The sequence below is a fragment of the Catharus ustulatus genome, chromosome 7 (genome assembly GCF_009819885.2).
Source record: "Catharus ustulatus isolate bCatUst1 chromosome 7, bCatUst1.pri.v2, whole genome shotgun sequence".
Classification (NCBI taxonomy): Eukaryota; Metazoa; Chordata; class Aves; order Passeriformes; family Turdidae; genus Catharus; species Catharus ustulatus.
The window spans coordinates 27377177-27393620 of NC_046227.1; the positions used below are offsets into that span (position 1 = coordinate 27377177).

The 16444-nt window shown below is 46.8% G+C and overlaps 1 protein-coding gene across 6 annotated transcripts in view; it reads right to left on the reverse strand.

Moving 5' to 3' along the window:
• Positions 1 to 6731: 6731 nt before the first annotated feature.
• LOC116998895 (myosin-M heavy chain-like) overlaps positions 6732 to 16444 on the reverse strand; it is a 45365-nt gene continuing 35652 nt past the window's right edge. For all 6 annotated transcript variants that reach the window (XM_033065057.1, XM_033065055.1, XM_033065058.2 and 3 more), the window contains 5 exons: positions 11953 to 12127; positions 11027 to 11231; positions 9994 to 10616; positions 9285 to 9430; positions 6732 to 8450 (listed from right to left, as the gene is read on the reverse strand). In XM_033065057.1, the coding sequence (XP_032920948.1) occupies positions 7655 to 8450; positions 9285 to 9430; positions 9994 to 10616; positions 11027 to 11231; positions 11953 to 12127 (1945 nt within the window). In that variant the 3' untranslated portion in view covers positions 6732 to 7654. The remainder of the gene's footprint in view (positions 8451 to 9284; positions 9431 to 9993; positions 10617 to 11026; positions 11232 to 11952; positions 12128 to 16444) is intronic.

The window sequence follows — 16444 nt, forward strand, 5'->3', positions numbered from 1 at the left end:
CTTGGTACCTTTACCTGTTGTCTGATCATCTGCTGTTATTTGCTTCCCTTGCTGAGAGCCTGCTCTGGAATACCAGCATTTCAGTTCATCCTTCAGCTGTCCTTGGACAATAATGGAGTTCCTGCCCTTGGCTGTAGTTCATTGGTGCACTTCTGAACACTGCCAAGTGCAAAGTCAAACTGCAAACAGATTTCATAGGCATTTTCCTTAAAATATTTTTTAATTTTGAGCCATTTCACCAAGTAAAATAGGAGAACTATGGAGTTTATCCTTATGAATCCAAGAGGTGGCAATATTATCTTAAGAGTGTCTCACAATCTTTCATGTTTGTCCTCATCCTTTGTATTTTATGTGACTTAACACGGAGAGATGGCAATATCCCTCTTTCACAGCTGAAGAAAATGAGGGTGTAACTTCCTGAGCCCTGTGGCAATGTAACAACTTTCAAAGTATTTCTTTGTTCGTGCCCTGTGCCAGTGTTTGCTCATTTCTCGACTTAACAGTGTGGCAGTGGGAGGAAGGAAGGAGCTTAAGCCAGTTTTACTGCCCAAACCAGAGATGGGGGGGTAAACCAACACCCTCAGGCTATGCAGACACAGCTGTGCACTTCAAGGTCACACAGGAAATTCGTGGTCACAGGGGAATAGAGGAGGGTTTCCTGAGCATCAGTTTGGTGTGTCAGGTTAGAGGACTCCTGGCATGGGATATGGGGCCATTTGGCAGGGCAGCTGCTGGTTAAGGCTTTGTGCTGACTTGTGTCCCAGGTGCTCCATGCAATAGATCTTCCTGGCATGGATCCTCTGTGCCTAACCCAGCTATTCGCTAGATCCCAGATCAGCCAGCTCTTGCTGGTGGGTTCTGAGAGCTGGTGGAGATGAAGCAGTGCTGTGCCACAGGTGCAGGTACCATGGGAAGGACAACTGGAAGAGCAAGGCTCTTACTTAGGACTTACAGAGGTAAGAGGTGTGGAATCCTTCTGTCTAAGCCTCTGTGAAGAGCAAGTGCCCAAGAAAGAGACACTCAGTGTTGCATTCTTGGAGGATGTTTAGCAAACACCTCGTTCTTTCCTGTTCTAGGTCTTGGGAGAGCCTAGCATTATCCTCTGGAAAAGCATTGTTTGCAAAAGCCAGGCTCATTCCCAGCCTGAGTCTGGACAAGGACACCACTAACTTTCTCCTTAGGCAGCAGCAGGGGAAGATGGGGATGCTTTTGTAGCTTCCTCTGCACCACAATCACCTGTAGGACCTTGTGACCTTGACAAGGAATCTTCACATTACTCTGATCTGAAATGGTAAGTTGTGTTCCTGTCCCAGAGCTGAGAGTAGAGGGAAGAAGGGAAAACCCAGAAGGACTTGAGTAGGGAAGGGGGAGCAGGGAATGGCAGTTGACTGCAGATGCTTCATGGCTCATGGTGAAGCAGATGTGCTTGAACTCTGAAAAAGTGGCTCTTGTTGGTACTGAATGGACTGTGTGGCCTGTGCTGGCAGCTGGGAGGGGAGTGAGTCAGCACAGGAGCGCTGGAGAGTCTGACTCAACACCCAGCACTTCAGCCTCAAGTGTGTTCCTGGGAGTGCTCTCTTGGGTCGTCTTTGTATTCACTACTTGTTTGTTCGGACTTTTCCCATCTTAATGTCATTTCTGCTTGTTTTCTTTATTTCAGTAAAAAGGGTACTTAAATAGTTGATTAATGGCTCTTTATTTATAGCCCTGCCTGCTGAAGCCCAGCAGATCAATGAAAGTGCTGACCTGAAACAGTTTGGGAAGCAGGGGTGAGCAGGATGCACAATAGACCTTGGGGCTGGCTCTTGAACTAGGCTCTGCTTGCTGGAATTGATTAACTGCAGCCAGCCCAGCCACCTCTTTAAACTGGCACTTGTTAGAGGACATATCATCACCTCCAGGCTGCCTTTTCCTGGTGTCAGCAAACACCTTTGTGCAGTGAGCTGGATCAAGGAACTGATTTAGCTGAAACAATCTTTATTTTTCAGCAGTGTTTGCTCCTGACCCGGTGTATCCCACCATCCCCCCTCCATGCTGTGCCAATGTGCTGGAGGGAGGCTTCTTCCTCTCCCTGCACTGCCAGCTTTCAGTATTCTCTGAGATGTAACATTGTGTGGTAAATGGTTTGATTTTTCTTGGAGTAATTTAACTGCTTCCTGTTTTGAGAGGATTGCCAAGGATTTTCTCTCTGAATAAATAATTTGCCTTAATTTCACTGCAAAGTGACTGAGCTACAGAGCCTCACCCAGGTTTTTCAGCCAGCAAAGTCATTACAGGCTGGGGGTCTGTATGTGGATCCTGACCTGTCACCCATCTGCAGTCCATCTTCTCTTTTTCAAGTACTGTCACTGAATGCAGCTCTACTAAAGAGAGCCACACTGGATGTAGGGATGCAGCTCTACTAAAGAGTGTAGGGGTTGTTCAGAGTCTGCTCCCTGCTGAATTCATGGACTGCCACGAGTGTTTGGACTTCAAAAGGAAGATTTGTACCTGTTTTGCATCTCCTGTCTGTGTGTTGTGGGTCAGGCATGAGTTAGGTAAGATGGGCATCTCCTTGCAGGCTACACTGCCTGTTTATTGTGACTTCAAACGGGCACTTCTGGTTTGCATTGGTTGGTCAGCACTGGGGGCTTGCCCTGCCCAAGGAGAACATGGCTGTTCATAAAACCAGCCCTTTCTTAAAAGGAGGAATACATTCCTTGTCTGAGTGCTTTTTCATCTGCACATTCACACTCTGGGTGTAGAACATCTAACCTTGGGAAGATGTAAGAGTCTGAGCTCTGCGAGGTGCTCTGCTCCCCTGGAAGTCTTCCCAGGGATGTGACTTTGGCACAGCAAGGGAAGTTCCTGTCCCAGGAGGGAAGGGTTCAAACCAGCTGGGTCTCCACTGCAAACAAATCCTTTGCCTGATTCCATGCAGAGAGCCTTCCCTGAGAGGGCTGTTTGCAGACTGGGTGTTCTCAATTGCAGCTGAGATAATTTCTCAGGGATGCAAAGCTGCACTGGTGGAGACCATGGAGATCACACTGGGGCAGGATTTGAGCTGGAAAGTAGCAAATTATTTTGTTAATCCTTGCTAACGGATCTGGAGCCTAATGCCATCTTTTCAACTCTTTCCAGCTGTGTAACTGCTCCTAGTCAAGCCTGGGCAGAGACCAGTGCTGGAGGATGTTCTGCCTGTGTTCTGATTGCCCCAAAGTGTTCTTCCATCTCTGCTGAAGAACAGGAACTCTGTTCCTATCACTCAACCTTTCCATCATGTTGTAGAAAGGTTTCCCTTAGAGGATCACCTTCAGTTTCTCAGGGGAGGTGTATTCTTTTCTAACAAGTGCCCTTAGGGTTTGCCTGGAGTATTTTGACTGTACAATGTTACTGTAAAAACTTCCTTTTTTCTTCATTGCTTGTACTTACATCTGGTGAGATTGCTCCTCTGCAGTAGCGTGTGAGAAATTAGGCAGTTCCTTCGTCCACCTGATCAGTAAGACATTTTGCTCCTTCATACTTCACTGCAGTGACAGGTCACTCAATAATGACGTGAGTGCTTTGAATATTTATCTGATCTCTGGGAGGATAGTTTCCTCCATTGCTTTCAGTTGCAGGTTTTTCCAGTTTCAAGTCAGAGAGGAGACATCACAAAATGAGAGTTACTACATCTGCCTCATCCATGAGCCCTGAGGGGATCTTTGACATGGTGCTAGAAGATTTAAACTTTTTTCCTTTTGAACATGTCAGGGACAAGCAAGACAGTGCAAGATTCTCCAGAATCTCCTTCTGCAGAGAAAAAAAAAATTCTGGGATGTCTACTGCATTATAAATTCACATGCATCAATGTCAGGAGATCTGAGATGATCTCAGAGCTTTTTTCAGGATTTGGGGTATACTGAGGTCAATCTCAGTCTCCAATGACAACTACTTGCTGCCAAACCAAAGCTGGTTCTCCCTCTCAGATGTGTTCTTGATCAAATAGTGGAGACCCATACTGAGCACCCCTTCCCCTTCTGCACTTCAGTTAAGGACAACCAGGACACCATAAAGGAGAGGATCTCTATTCACTAAAGCAGTAGTGTTTGCCCTCTGAAGTATTGGCTCTTCATCTCCATTGTTTTCTTCAGGCTTTCCTAACCAGCCTTGTGACTCATAAACGAGCTATTCCTTCTTTCCTTGGGACCTGAGCTCATAGAGGGCTCTTAATCCAGTGTTTTGTCATTTAGTGTGTCTGCCTTCAGAGTTCAGAACTACATGGACTCTAAAAATAAAGACTTTTGTTGTTTTCCTGGTAAATGACCAGTAAGGCTTATACTAAATTCATTTTAAAGGTCATGTATGAGTTCTGATAAATCAAGGGAGTAACCAACTTTCTCTTTTTCCCCCTGACTAGGCGTACTTATAGAAAGTTCTGTTTGTACTACCTGGGTAAGTTCAGTGGGAAGGAGTCTTGAAAAGTAATCTTAGTATTGCCAGTCACAACAATGAGAGGCATAAAAATATTATAGAGACCTAGGACGGCCAGCTTGGAACAAATAATTGCTTTCTTGGCTTGCAGACAACCCTGTTCCAAGTACCCTGGGTTATAATAGCATTTTGTCAGTTTGTTAATCAGAAATGGAAAAATACAGCACGACTAATCTCTATGGCTGCCAAGTAAGACGTGTACATGTGATACTGAAAGACCTGCAACTTCCCAGGAGAGGGATCATCTACTTCAGAAGGGTGCCTGAGGATCATGGAAATCTACTGCCTTTGTCAGTGTACTGACACTCTTGCCCTTCCTGTGCTGCCTCACCCCACAGCAAGGCCACAGGGATTGTTCCCTGCTCGTGTCCCCTTTCAACACCAGTAATTTGCAGGCAGGCAAGCAGCTGCACACACTGGTACATAAAAGGAGTGTGTGTTGGAAGCACCACCTCTGTCTAGTCTGACAGGTTCTGCAATCCCACTGTCGCTTCCCATAGCTGTCCCAGATCAAAGGGCTTGTACTTGCTGTTCCTTACCTACAGTTTTTTTGGAACAGGGCTACAGCACCAAGTACACGTCCTGCTCATAACTCAATACCCGGTGATTATTCATAGACCTTCTTCTAGGGAGAGTTTGGCTCAGAGGAAATAAGCCATGATTACAGGAGCCTGGCAGGCAGGTGCTTCCTGTGATACCTAGAAAAACCCTGAATCTGACAAATTGAACAATCAGCCAAACATGAGATTGATGCTAAATATCAGACCTTTTACGTCCATTATTGTTCTCTAACCTTTTTGAACAGCCAGGCTGGCTGAAGGTATCTTGATTTAAAGATATGACTATACAAACGGTCCAGTGGTGGTTTTGAGCATGAATTGATGTGGAGAAAATCACTGTGCTGGAAAGTAATTGAAAACTTTCCAGCAAGCAGCAGCTTTGTGTGGCTGTGAAAGCCGCTTGCTGTTTGGATAAATTGGGCTGTTAACTGTACTTCTGCCTTCTCTTGTCAGAGGTGCCCCAGAGAAATGAAGAAAAGGTGGCTGTGCCATTGTGGTCTTATGAGAGAAGACAAAGGTGCTACAAGTTGTTGCTTTTTGCATGTGAGGTGAATGGGGCTTGAAGGCTCATATGTTGTAAGAAAAATCTTTCTCTAGTAGCTGCTCTGCTCAGGCATCTGTCTCTGTGAAAAACAAATGGCAAACTAAAAGCAATGCCTCATGCTCTTCAGTGGCTGTTCAGTGCATATTTTGGGGGAACAGTTTATTGTCTAGTGATTAGAAAGAGCTGGAGGGAATTCTAGCACACCTGAGGGAGCCAGGCTGGTGCCCTGACAATCACTTTGACAGCTATTGCTCGCTACAGAGCTCAGCTCTGTGTGGCCACACTCATGTCCTCTCCAGAGGATGCAAATCTTCCCATTTCCTCAAGGACAAAATGAAGCACTGAAGTGCTGGGTGGTGCAGAACATGAGAAAATACAGCCAGTAGGCACATGTCAGTGGTGTCTGCAGCAGTGCCCACAGCAGTGCAACAAACCCTGGCAGCTGTGGCCAGCGGGCAAAGCACTGGGCATAGCTTGAGGCTTGCTCAAATGCTGGTCAGTGGTGACTTTACAAAACTAGGGCTACCTTTGTGAAGATGGCCTCTGTCTGCCTTCATTTGTGACCTTTGTTAGTGGCTGATCTCTGGGAGGAATACACAAATGTGCTTGTATGAATCCTCCTGTGAAATAAATGCCTGTAACAAAAATACTTTGTTGGTAGGGAATAATACTGATTGGCTTTGTCTTTACCCTGTGGGCCTGAACGAACATTTCCAGGCTGTCCTTCCAGATCCATGGACCAAAATTTAGGCTCCTTTAATTTAGCCTCCAGGTTGAAATCATCTGGCCTTTGCTGTGTAAGTCACAGCGTGACATTTTGCAAAGCAGCGGTCAGTGTTAATGTCAAGCTGAAAAGGTTAAACCTTGTTTGCCTTTTTACCATTGTTCAGCTTCGAGTCATTTCCCTGCTGAGCAACTGAGAGAGGCTGGGCTTATGAGGCAGTTATTTGTGGCCTCAGTTTTGGCTCCTCAGCAAAAAGGTTTGTGCCAGTCTGTTGTTGTCTAGTGAGAATTTAAGTAGCAGGTTTGTACTATTCACCCAGTCTCTTTTGGAGTAGCCCTGAATTCTGTTCAGGGGCTCCAGAGGGCAGACATAGGCACATTGCTCATCTGAATGCCACCCATATTAAGAGAAATACATACGCCAGAATATAAATATTTTAAAAATACCCACCTAAAGTAATTGAAACATAATTATTAAAACATTTTATGTTACTCTACAGTATAATGTAAATTGTTCCTTTCAATTAAATTTTGAAATACACTAGATTACATCATTTAAATAATAGCAAACTCTTAAATTCACTATCAGTGGTAGCAGAGCTGTATTTACATATATTTCTGAGATATTTCAGATGCAGCATTATGTTCCAGTCCCTAAGTCAGTTAAATAACAGACTCTCACTGGGGCACTAGGGGTGTGCTGCTCTTCCACAGGTTCTACACATATGTGGGGTTTAGGTATTTGCTCTTTTTTTCTTTTTTTTTTCTTTTTTTTTTTTTTGCTGTGTGCATGCAGCTGAATCTGAGCAAATTGATACCTACTTGATTTGGATTAAAGATGAAAGGCCTTTCTTTTGAAACAAGTATTTTGACTGAATATACAGAGGTGAATAATGAAACATAGTCCTTAGGAGTAGTGGTGGAAAACAGAATTTTTTCCAGCTTTCATCCTCTGTTGCATAATACTGCACCTAATTTTGCTGAGTTCCCAGACTTTACCTAATGCTGATGAAATATAGTCAATAGTGGAAACCTCTCTCATTGTCAAGACTGGCTTTAACACGATCCATGCAATGGCAAGCATCATACATCATTCTCTTGCAGTGCAACATTAACAAGTTAAATTATTATCCTTCGGTGATCTCCTCAAAGGGAGCCCATCTCTGTATGTACATGAGACACAGACTAGGGTGAGTCCAGAGGTTGGAGACCAGCACCAGACTGTGGTGTTTGCTTCCAGTGCTGGTAAGAGTCTTTGGGGACCAGGCTCCATCCTGTGCTGTCCATGGAGCAAGTTCAGGCCACTGGGGCTCTCGATGTTCTTTGCATGTGGCACTGGCCAAGCCAAGCCAAGCCAAGCCTGCCCATGCAGGACTCAGGGCCTGGTGTGAGGAGTGCTGATCATGATGTTGGGCAGCGCGTTCCGCCGCTTCTTCCAGGAGCCCAGCTCCCTGGAGTAGCGCCTGATCTGCCTGAACCAGTGGTGAGTCCGTGCCCGGTCGCTGTCCCGGAACACAAACGCCTCCCGCCTGATCTCAATCAGTTCGAAGGTGTCGTCGCAGTCGGGATCAGTGGAGACGATGCAATTACTCAGCCTCAAGGGCTCCCTGAGCAAATGGAACTTCCCATTATTTTTGTCCCTGATGAGTACCAGCACTGCATCTTTCACAGGCCCTGGCTCAGCTGATTCCAGGCTGGACTCGGACACACGCTTCATGTTCACCAGGAGGAGGACCTGCATATTCTGGAACTTCAGGGTCTTGCTGCCTTTCTTCACCCACTGGCCATCGGGGGGCTGGGCCAGCTGCAGAGACCCCTCCATCACAAACCGCGTTTCCTCCCGCAGCCAGCCGACAGTTTTGAGGGCAGTTTCTCTCATCTCGATGTTGATGACTTCCCTCTTCTTCTTGCTGTCCTGGCGAAAGGATCGGAGGGTCCACGTGTTCCCCTCCTGCTTGGTTTTCATGTTGATGTGCTCCAGGTGGGACTCAATGCGGCTCTTGGCCTCCCGCAGGCTGCTGTGGTCTGGGTGGTACTCGGTGGTGGCCTTGATGATTCTGCTGAGCAGCAGGGGGTACTTGGTGACCCTTTGCAAAGGGGCCATCAGGAAGGACCTCAGATTCATCCGACGCAGTGCTGTGTTGTCATTCTGGGAGACATTGAGGAATATTCTGCAGGGATTTAAGAAGACAGGATGAAAGAGTGGCTGTTCTGCCAGCAGATGCTGCAATCCTAAATGCAAATGAACAGCGTGGTGCTGACAGCTGCTGGGCACTGCAGCCCCCCCATTTTTAGCAACCTTGTGAATTCTGTCTTATTAAAGATTAACAACCATTTCTGCAGCTGTGCTCAGCTGCAGAATCCTGATGAGGTGCCTGGGATACTTACACATAACATCCTAACAGTCTTCTATTACATCATAAAAATAGCAAGGGTGTGATCTTTCTCTGGTACCCACTGACGTAAACATGAGGCAGATAAATCAGTTTATATCAGATTGCATTAACTTGTAATGCCTTTCATTAGATTATAAAGCATATTAAACAAGAATTTGGCTGAGCAGTGGAAAGAGAAATGACTCGCCTGACATTGCCCAATAGACCAAGGCTAGGAATGGGAACCAAATTCAAGTCATGTGTGCCACAAAGTGGCTTTCATGGCAGACATGATCTGCAGTGAAAATCCAACCTGGGCTCCAGCACGGGGACTGAGAGCTGATCTCAGATGAGTATTATTTGGTGACAGTTCAGCACAGTGGTCACTGGGCAGATACTGCTAGCACAAAACACAGAGTACAGCTGGGGACCAACTGGTTGCCTTAGTTGAGATCAAGGACTGAATACTTTTTAATAGTAAATTACTGTCCTCACCCCAAGAGAGAGCAGCGATAACTGAAGAACATTAGCATCAAACTTTGATCTAGATGGGCTGGCAAAGGCTTCACCCTCAGCCTGCTGCCTTTCTGTTCCCAAAGCCTGGAGGAGTATGCTCATCTCCTTTCTTACCTGAGCAACTCCTTCTCCTTCTCCAAAGCGTTGAGCATATTCACAGAGGAGGACTGCTGAAGACAGTATGTCTGAAAGGCTGGCAGCATGTTTACGAATTCCAGGAATATTTCTCCGATGCACACGGTCATCAGGTCATCATCCCCCTGCAAGAGAGCCCTGCTCAGTTAGCTCAGGAGAGACACAGCCACGGGCTTTCTGTAGAGCAGGGAGCAGCCTGCACTGCCTGGCCCCACAGACAGCCTAGAGCCAAGCTGCAGTAAACTGCAAGCCAAGGCAAACAGAGCCAAGCCAGCATGAAGCCAGCCAGCTCAGGGTTGCAAGAACACAGCCTGAGAGACAGAGCAAGCCGAGCTCTGTGCCCCCATGGTCACATTCTTACTAGCATCCAGGCCAACTGGCCTAAAGCTAACTTTGATCCTGGGACCATTAAGACCTGTTAATGGTCTGTTAATGGACTAAATGAGCAAGACTGCTGATGTCAGTGGCATCACCACAGCACAGTGAATCCAACACCTGTGACCTGGCACAGAGCTACTGAAATCAGAATAGCTGAGAGAGCAAGGGACTAACTAGATAACTGATAGCTGACCACAACCCAGGAGTCCTACCTCTTGTTCCTCTGCTCCACTTATGCTGCCCGCCTAATACAAAACCTATTCCAGTCTGCCTGGTCCAGCCCCTTTAGAGGGCAGAGGCAGCATCATACCTGGTCAAAGGCCTGATCAATCTCTTCTTGAAGGATCTCCAGGAAATTCTCATTGAGGTCAATGAGCTCCTGGATGTTGCTGAAGATGCCCTGGAGCTGCTCCTGGCTCAGCAGCCCAGCTGCCTGCATGGGGAGGTAGAACTCCTCTTTGATGATGCGCAGGTCCTCTCCATAGCTGGCCTCCGTGTTGACAAATTCCAGCACAGACTCCTTGCGCTCCGTCCTGCGCTTGCGGCACTTCTCGCAGAGATCAGCCCGCCGCTGGTTGCAGTTCTGAACGTCTGTCTCCACTGGGAGGTCCCTTTCTCCACAGTCGGTGCAGGGACGGTGGGCTTCCCATGCCTGCAGGGAGCTCAGTGTTTCAGATGCCCTGCTCCTCCACTTCCTAGCTGGCATCTGGCCAATGCCACTGTCTGCTCTCTCCACATCTGCTGACTTGGTCCGGGTGGCCTCAGTGGGATCCAGGTCATCGCGGGCATCATTCACACCAACAATCCCGCTGTCTGTGCTCAGACTGCTGACGTTGCTCCAATGACGTCTGGAGCGGAGAGAGCCCCGTGGGGTGCGTCGGGTCTCATCAAAGCTGCCGCCATGGCCAAGGTTGGCTTTTGCTACCACTGGACCTGAGAACAGATACAAATCGTTACAGGCACTGCAAGCTGCATAGAGCTCACACGAGGAACTCGTGCTGACACAATCATGAATGCCAGAAACCCTGAAGGGACAGGCTGGCTTGGTGAAGCAGGGCTGCCTCCCCACCCTGTTTTGCTGCTGACACTGGTGAGAGTCAGAAATAAACGGCTCCCAGATGAAGTCTGGGATCTGTCATCTCTGCACTGCCCGCACCTGTGAACTCATTTGGGCTGCCTCTTCACCTGCCATCTACCAGTAAGGGACAGAGCAGAGTAGATCCTGATTTCCTGCACACTTGGTTACAACCCAGGATGCTCTCCTCCCTTAGTTTGTAGAGTTACAGCAGCACAGCAGGGCCCAGCACCTGGCCCACCAGCCCCTGAGTGCTCAGTGTGTGTACCATAGTCGCGCTCCTGCCGGCGCTTCTGTGCGTGCTGCCGCGCTGCAGCCGCGATCTTCAGCTCCAGCTGCTTCCTCTTCACTGAGTCTGTTGGCATCGGGTCACTGAAGTGCGGCCGCAGCCGGCACTCCCGCTGGGCCTTGGCACCATCCGTGCTCTCGTGGACAATGTCAGAGCTGGATCGGCAACAGGCAGGACTGGGAGTCTGCAAGAAAGGCAAGAAAAGTTTTGGAGCAAGGCTGAGGTCAAAGCAGCACCTGGTTTTGCAGACACTGGACTTCAGTTGCCAAAGGAGAGAAAAGGAAACTCATCAGGATTGGGATTGCAAATGTAGCTCTGCTACATGATGATTAAGAAATCTGTCCCCCTGAGTCACTCTGTCTTACTCAGCCCTAACAAGTAAGGACCCCTCTCCCTCTGCTGTTGTACAGCTCTGAGTACAGTGGCTCTGGGGTGGTTGGATCATGGCTGTCAAATAACCATGAGGAAGTAAACACCATAGCCCTGGCTATGGGTCTGTGCTCAGGGATCTGAGCTCACCTGCAGCTGCTCTGTGAGGGTTTCAGCACTGCCAGGTCAGGAAGTCCAGCCTCCATGCCCCACCTGCACCAGCAGCTTGCCCAAGGGGACACTAGGTGGGAATCTGTCTGAATCCCCAGATACACTGAAAGCCACAAAGGGGTTATTGCTGAACTCCCTGCACAAAATGCAGTGGCACATAGGCAGGAGCAAAAAACTCACTCCTGTTTTACTGAGGGTAATAAAAAAGTTTCTAATGCTTCTAACATAGTTTATCACTTATGGGAGTTGGTACCAGATTGGTGTCTCCCAGCCTGCCCAGTTCCTACAACAAAAGGACCCTTCAGAGCCTCTAACAAGGAAAAAATCCTAAACACACATATGAGAGGGGAATTCCTCTCCCTTACATTCCCTGCAGGTGGAGTGTCACTGGATGTCTCATTGCTCGGCTTGTCCTCCCAGGTCTCAGTTGCCATGGACATCGCTGTGGGCTGCTGGCTGTCCTCCAGAGGGGGGAGATCAGCTTCCCTCAGATCACACCGCCCCTTGGAGGGGGACTTGGCAGCAGTCTCAGCATTGCAGCTGCAAGGGAAGAAGCAGAATCCATTGAACATCATGGATACAGTTCTCCTGACACAGATGAGACTGAGCAGCAAGCCCAGGTTCAAACAACGATCTGCAACGGTTCAGGGAAAGTGCAGGCAGGGATCGTGACTGGTCAGCATGGATGGCTGTGCTTGTGTTTCAGGGGCTCTAAGCACTGCTCAGTTAAGACCATGCAAACTGGGTAACTGCACTCGTGCCAACATCAGTCTGGGTTATCAAGTCTTGGCTGTTCACAGGGCATTTTTGTGTCCATAAAACATGAGGTGCTCCATAGGGACCAGAAACATTCCTTCCTAAGTAGGCCACATCCATATTTGCTGCTATTTAAGGAGATGCTGCCAACACAGAAACCATATTGCTCATCTGGAAGAAAATCACCTGCTATAAACCATAATACTTTGAAGGGATTAGAGGATTAAAGGAGTATTCCCTCTGTTTTACCTCTCATATGATCCCAAGCCCACTGTAGTCACTGGAAAGATACTATCTGTTTTCAGTGAACCCAGGATCAGGCCTTTTGGTGCACTTGAGACCTGAAATGAGTGGCAGTTTGTTGCTCTCTCTTGGCAGTTCTGGGATGCCCTCATTCACGGCTGCCCAGTGCTAACAAGGGCCTGGCCTGGCTGATACAGGCAGCCTGTCCAACCCCACACTCCCCCCTCTGCAGACAGCATCACTCTCCAGACAGACACAGTCTGGTGCAAAACCACCGACTTGACAGAGTAGTTGACAGGCTGTCGTTTGTGATACTATTTGTGATACATTTTTTTAACAGGTTCTCTAAGACATCTTATTTCCATGTATAATGAAGCCTGTTGGGAAGAATTTTTTTTTAATTTTATTTTGGGTTTACTTAATTTTTATGGACTTGGATTCCTTTGAAAAGAAAGGTTGTGAGGACTGTATATGGATGCTTGTATATACAGGAAGCCAGTGTCTGGAACATATTTCAGGTTCTGCATGTATTTTATACTTAACAAAAACCTCCTATGAGAAAAATCTGCTTCTTCTTAAAGGCTTCACTTGTGAACTTATGCTGGTAGGTCACACTGCTAATGTGCAATTCCAACAGTGTCAACTACAAGCAAACAAATGAGACAGATGGGCATTCTCCTTGCAGTGAATGACAGTTGGCTCCAATAACAAACCATCCGCCAAATACTAAAATCACTGAAGGGGGAACAAATCTCCCAGAACACAAACTGGCTCTGTTGTCAGGCCAGAAAAGTTGGTTTGCATCTCTCCAGCTGATGCTTTTTCATCTTCTTCCATTTATACTTCCAGGTCCCTGCTGACATAACCAGTTAAAAAGAGTTTAGCCATGGCTATGCAGCAACGGCAACAGTGCCAACAGCAGGCTCCTGGTATTTGCTTTTTGCTGTCACCCTCCAGGTCTCTACTCCCCAGCCTGTAGAAAGGGGATACCAACATCACTGCTGGCACAGAGCAGTCTGTAGCACTTACAAGGCAGCAGTAAGAGCAGCACAGGACACAGCAAAGCTGCACTTCTACCATGGTATTGGCCTGGCCTGGCCTGGCTTGTGAGGTTCCTGTGTCCTTCCTCCCTCCTGTCCCCAACCATGATTGGGGTACCACTCCTTATGTGTGTAACTGTTTGTGTGGCCATGATCTAAAATCAGCCTTTAAATTGTATGGGTTTAAAAACCCTTCTCATGTATTCTCAAACAGATAATTTCATCCATGTTTCATTGAGTTGTGTAAAGTATGAAGAGATCAGCTGGGCAAACCCATGGGAGGGAAGGCACAGGTTAAGGAGCAAGAAAACTCTTGAAGACGATGTGCCATTGCTGAAAACCACCCTTTCCAAAAGCTGCCCCTGCTCAAACAGCTCCTGGTTAAAAAAGAAAGAAATGGGACCACAGTGGGGCACAGAGAGGCAATGGGATGCATCTAGAGTCAGTAGCAGAGCTCATAAGGAATATTATCTTCTTGATCACACCACCTACCACTATACAGTATATACTCTCAAGAGAGATTCTGAGCTTTCATTTGTCATTTTCACAGTGCTTCAAGATCATCCACTTAAATATGGGAAACACTCCAGAGTATTGCTGCTCCTCTAAGTGAAGCTGACAGCAGCTCTCTGCTGATAGGGTCTACAGACCAGATGCCACTACTTACTGTGGTTTCCACAGCCCAAAAGGAACATTAAAAAAAATCTGCAGACATGATCTGCAGTGGGAATAAGAGCCAATACTACCCAGAGAACTGAGCTAGGGAAACGTGACTGAAGATTGAGAAATTCAACCCACCCCATGGCTGGTCAGATAGGAAGGCATAGGTCCTGGAGACAGGAAAGGCAATGATGCAGAGTCCACACTGTGTGAAAGGAAATTTCTTCATACTTGGTTTGATTGCTCTACTTGTTATGATTAGAACCCTCCTGCTTGATGAACTGGCCATGTGGTCTTGGGGCAATTGCTGCCCCACACACCACCAGATCAGCGTGTCATCAGAGGGATGTGGGCAAAACAGGGAGGATACAAGGAGTTTTGTGGAACCACATTTAGGGCTGCTTCTTTAGCCTTTGCCTCTGGCTTAGGAGAAAGAGGGGACATTGTCAAGAAAACAAGATATTGCCCCCTGCTCTAGTCTCCTTCTCCTGGCAGAGATCTGTGCTGCCAACAGGTTCACACCATCACCTGCTCAAGCAAGTCAAGTCCCCTCTGCCCTCACAGAGAGGGGCAGAAGGAGGGACTCCAGCATCTTTCCCTCTGTTGGATTAAATCACTTATTGGGACAGGAGTTTGTGCCTGGGGTTGGTGTCAACTTTTCCTGTTTTCCCCAAGAGAGGTGATACACTTGGGCCAACACAGGGAGGACTGGTTGGTTTTGAATGTGTTTTTAAACCTCTGGCCATCAACTCTGAATCTCATGGAAGTGGAGGTACTGGGAATGGTGTGCAACTGGAAATGCACCTGCTCTCCTTCACTGTCTCTATGGGCCTCTTCATGGTTTTATCATTGTCCAAGCCAGCAGTTCTCAACCCTTTACACATATTCCTGACTCCTTCTGACTAATGGAAACATTTTTGTGCATGCCTTCCCTGCTGTAACCTGTCTTCCTGACTTGGAGTTCTCTGCTAGGGGAAGTTGGTATTGTACTCACTATCCTATTGTCACCCCACTCATAGAGCCCACCACTCTTTGCAGGAAGTTTTCTTTCTTAGTCATGTCCTTGGCTAAATTGTGCAGCCTTCTGTTGTCACCATGTCCCTCATTTCATAGACACAAACATGACGTATTCGCATGTCCTTATCCTAAACAATTCCCCACTTAAGCAATTTCATTAAGTGAACTATATACTGAAAAGCTTACAGGATATCCACCCAGGTAGCAACATCCCTCCCCAACCAGGACTGCAGCCTAAGTTAAGGGCATCCAGTGACCCATAAGGGGGCTAAAGCCACCATAATTATGAGACTGACATCAAATCTTCACTGACAAAATATTAAGTCAATTGAATGAATCTTAAGTAATTAACAATGAATTACTATGGAGACTGCTAACTTACAGACAAAACTGCTTTGTAAAACTGACACTTACACAGAAGCACTAGAAAGAGAAGACAATTGTAGCTATTTTTCTCTGTGATGCTCCATCACAACATCTCTATCAGAGGCTTGCTGAGCTGAGTATCTGTGGAAACAGGACCAAATCCTCAGCTTTCAGCTAATTTCATTTGAGATTTAGAAAGAATGTGGCCTGGATGCCAGCAATCATAATTTAGCACCCAAAATGCAGACAAAAGTCTCCCACCTCTGCAGTGAAAATCAGTTGGAGTACTGAATATTCATGAACATTACAGTCTCAGGTGAAAATTAGGGAAAAATGATAAATTTCTAAACAAAGGAAACCAGAGTTTCCCAATAACCAGTGTTTTGGCAATAACAATTACCATTAATTATTATTACTTCGAAAAATATGGCCAGGGTAGTTCCTTCACATATAAAACTACCTCTCTAATCCTGGAACCATTGTCATTCACATTTTTAGATCAACTGTCATTCTGGTGTTAATAAAAATTGTTTCATGGATTTTAACAAATCCAACTAGGGAGACTGATCACATTCACAGAAACAAAAAGCAGTGTGGCTATTAAAAGCACAGAAACCACACATAAAGGTCCTGGGCAGGAAGTGTTTGGAGGCTGGGAGAGCAGTAGGAAGGAAGATCATATGCACTCCTAATTTCCTGTACTTTGCTCTGCATGCAGCTTGGGCTCCAGATAACATTGATTAAAATCATTGATCTGCAAAGAGACAGCTGTTTT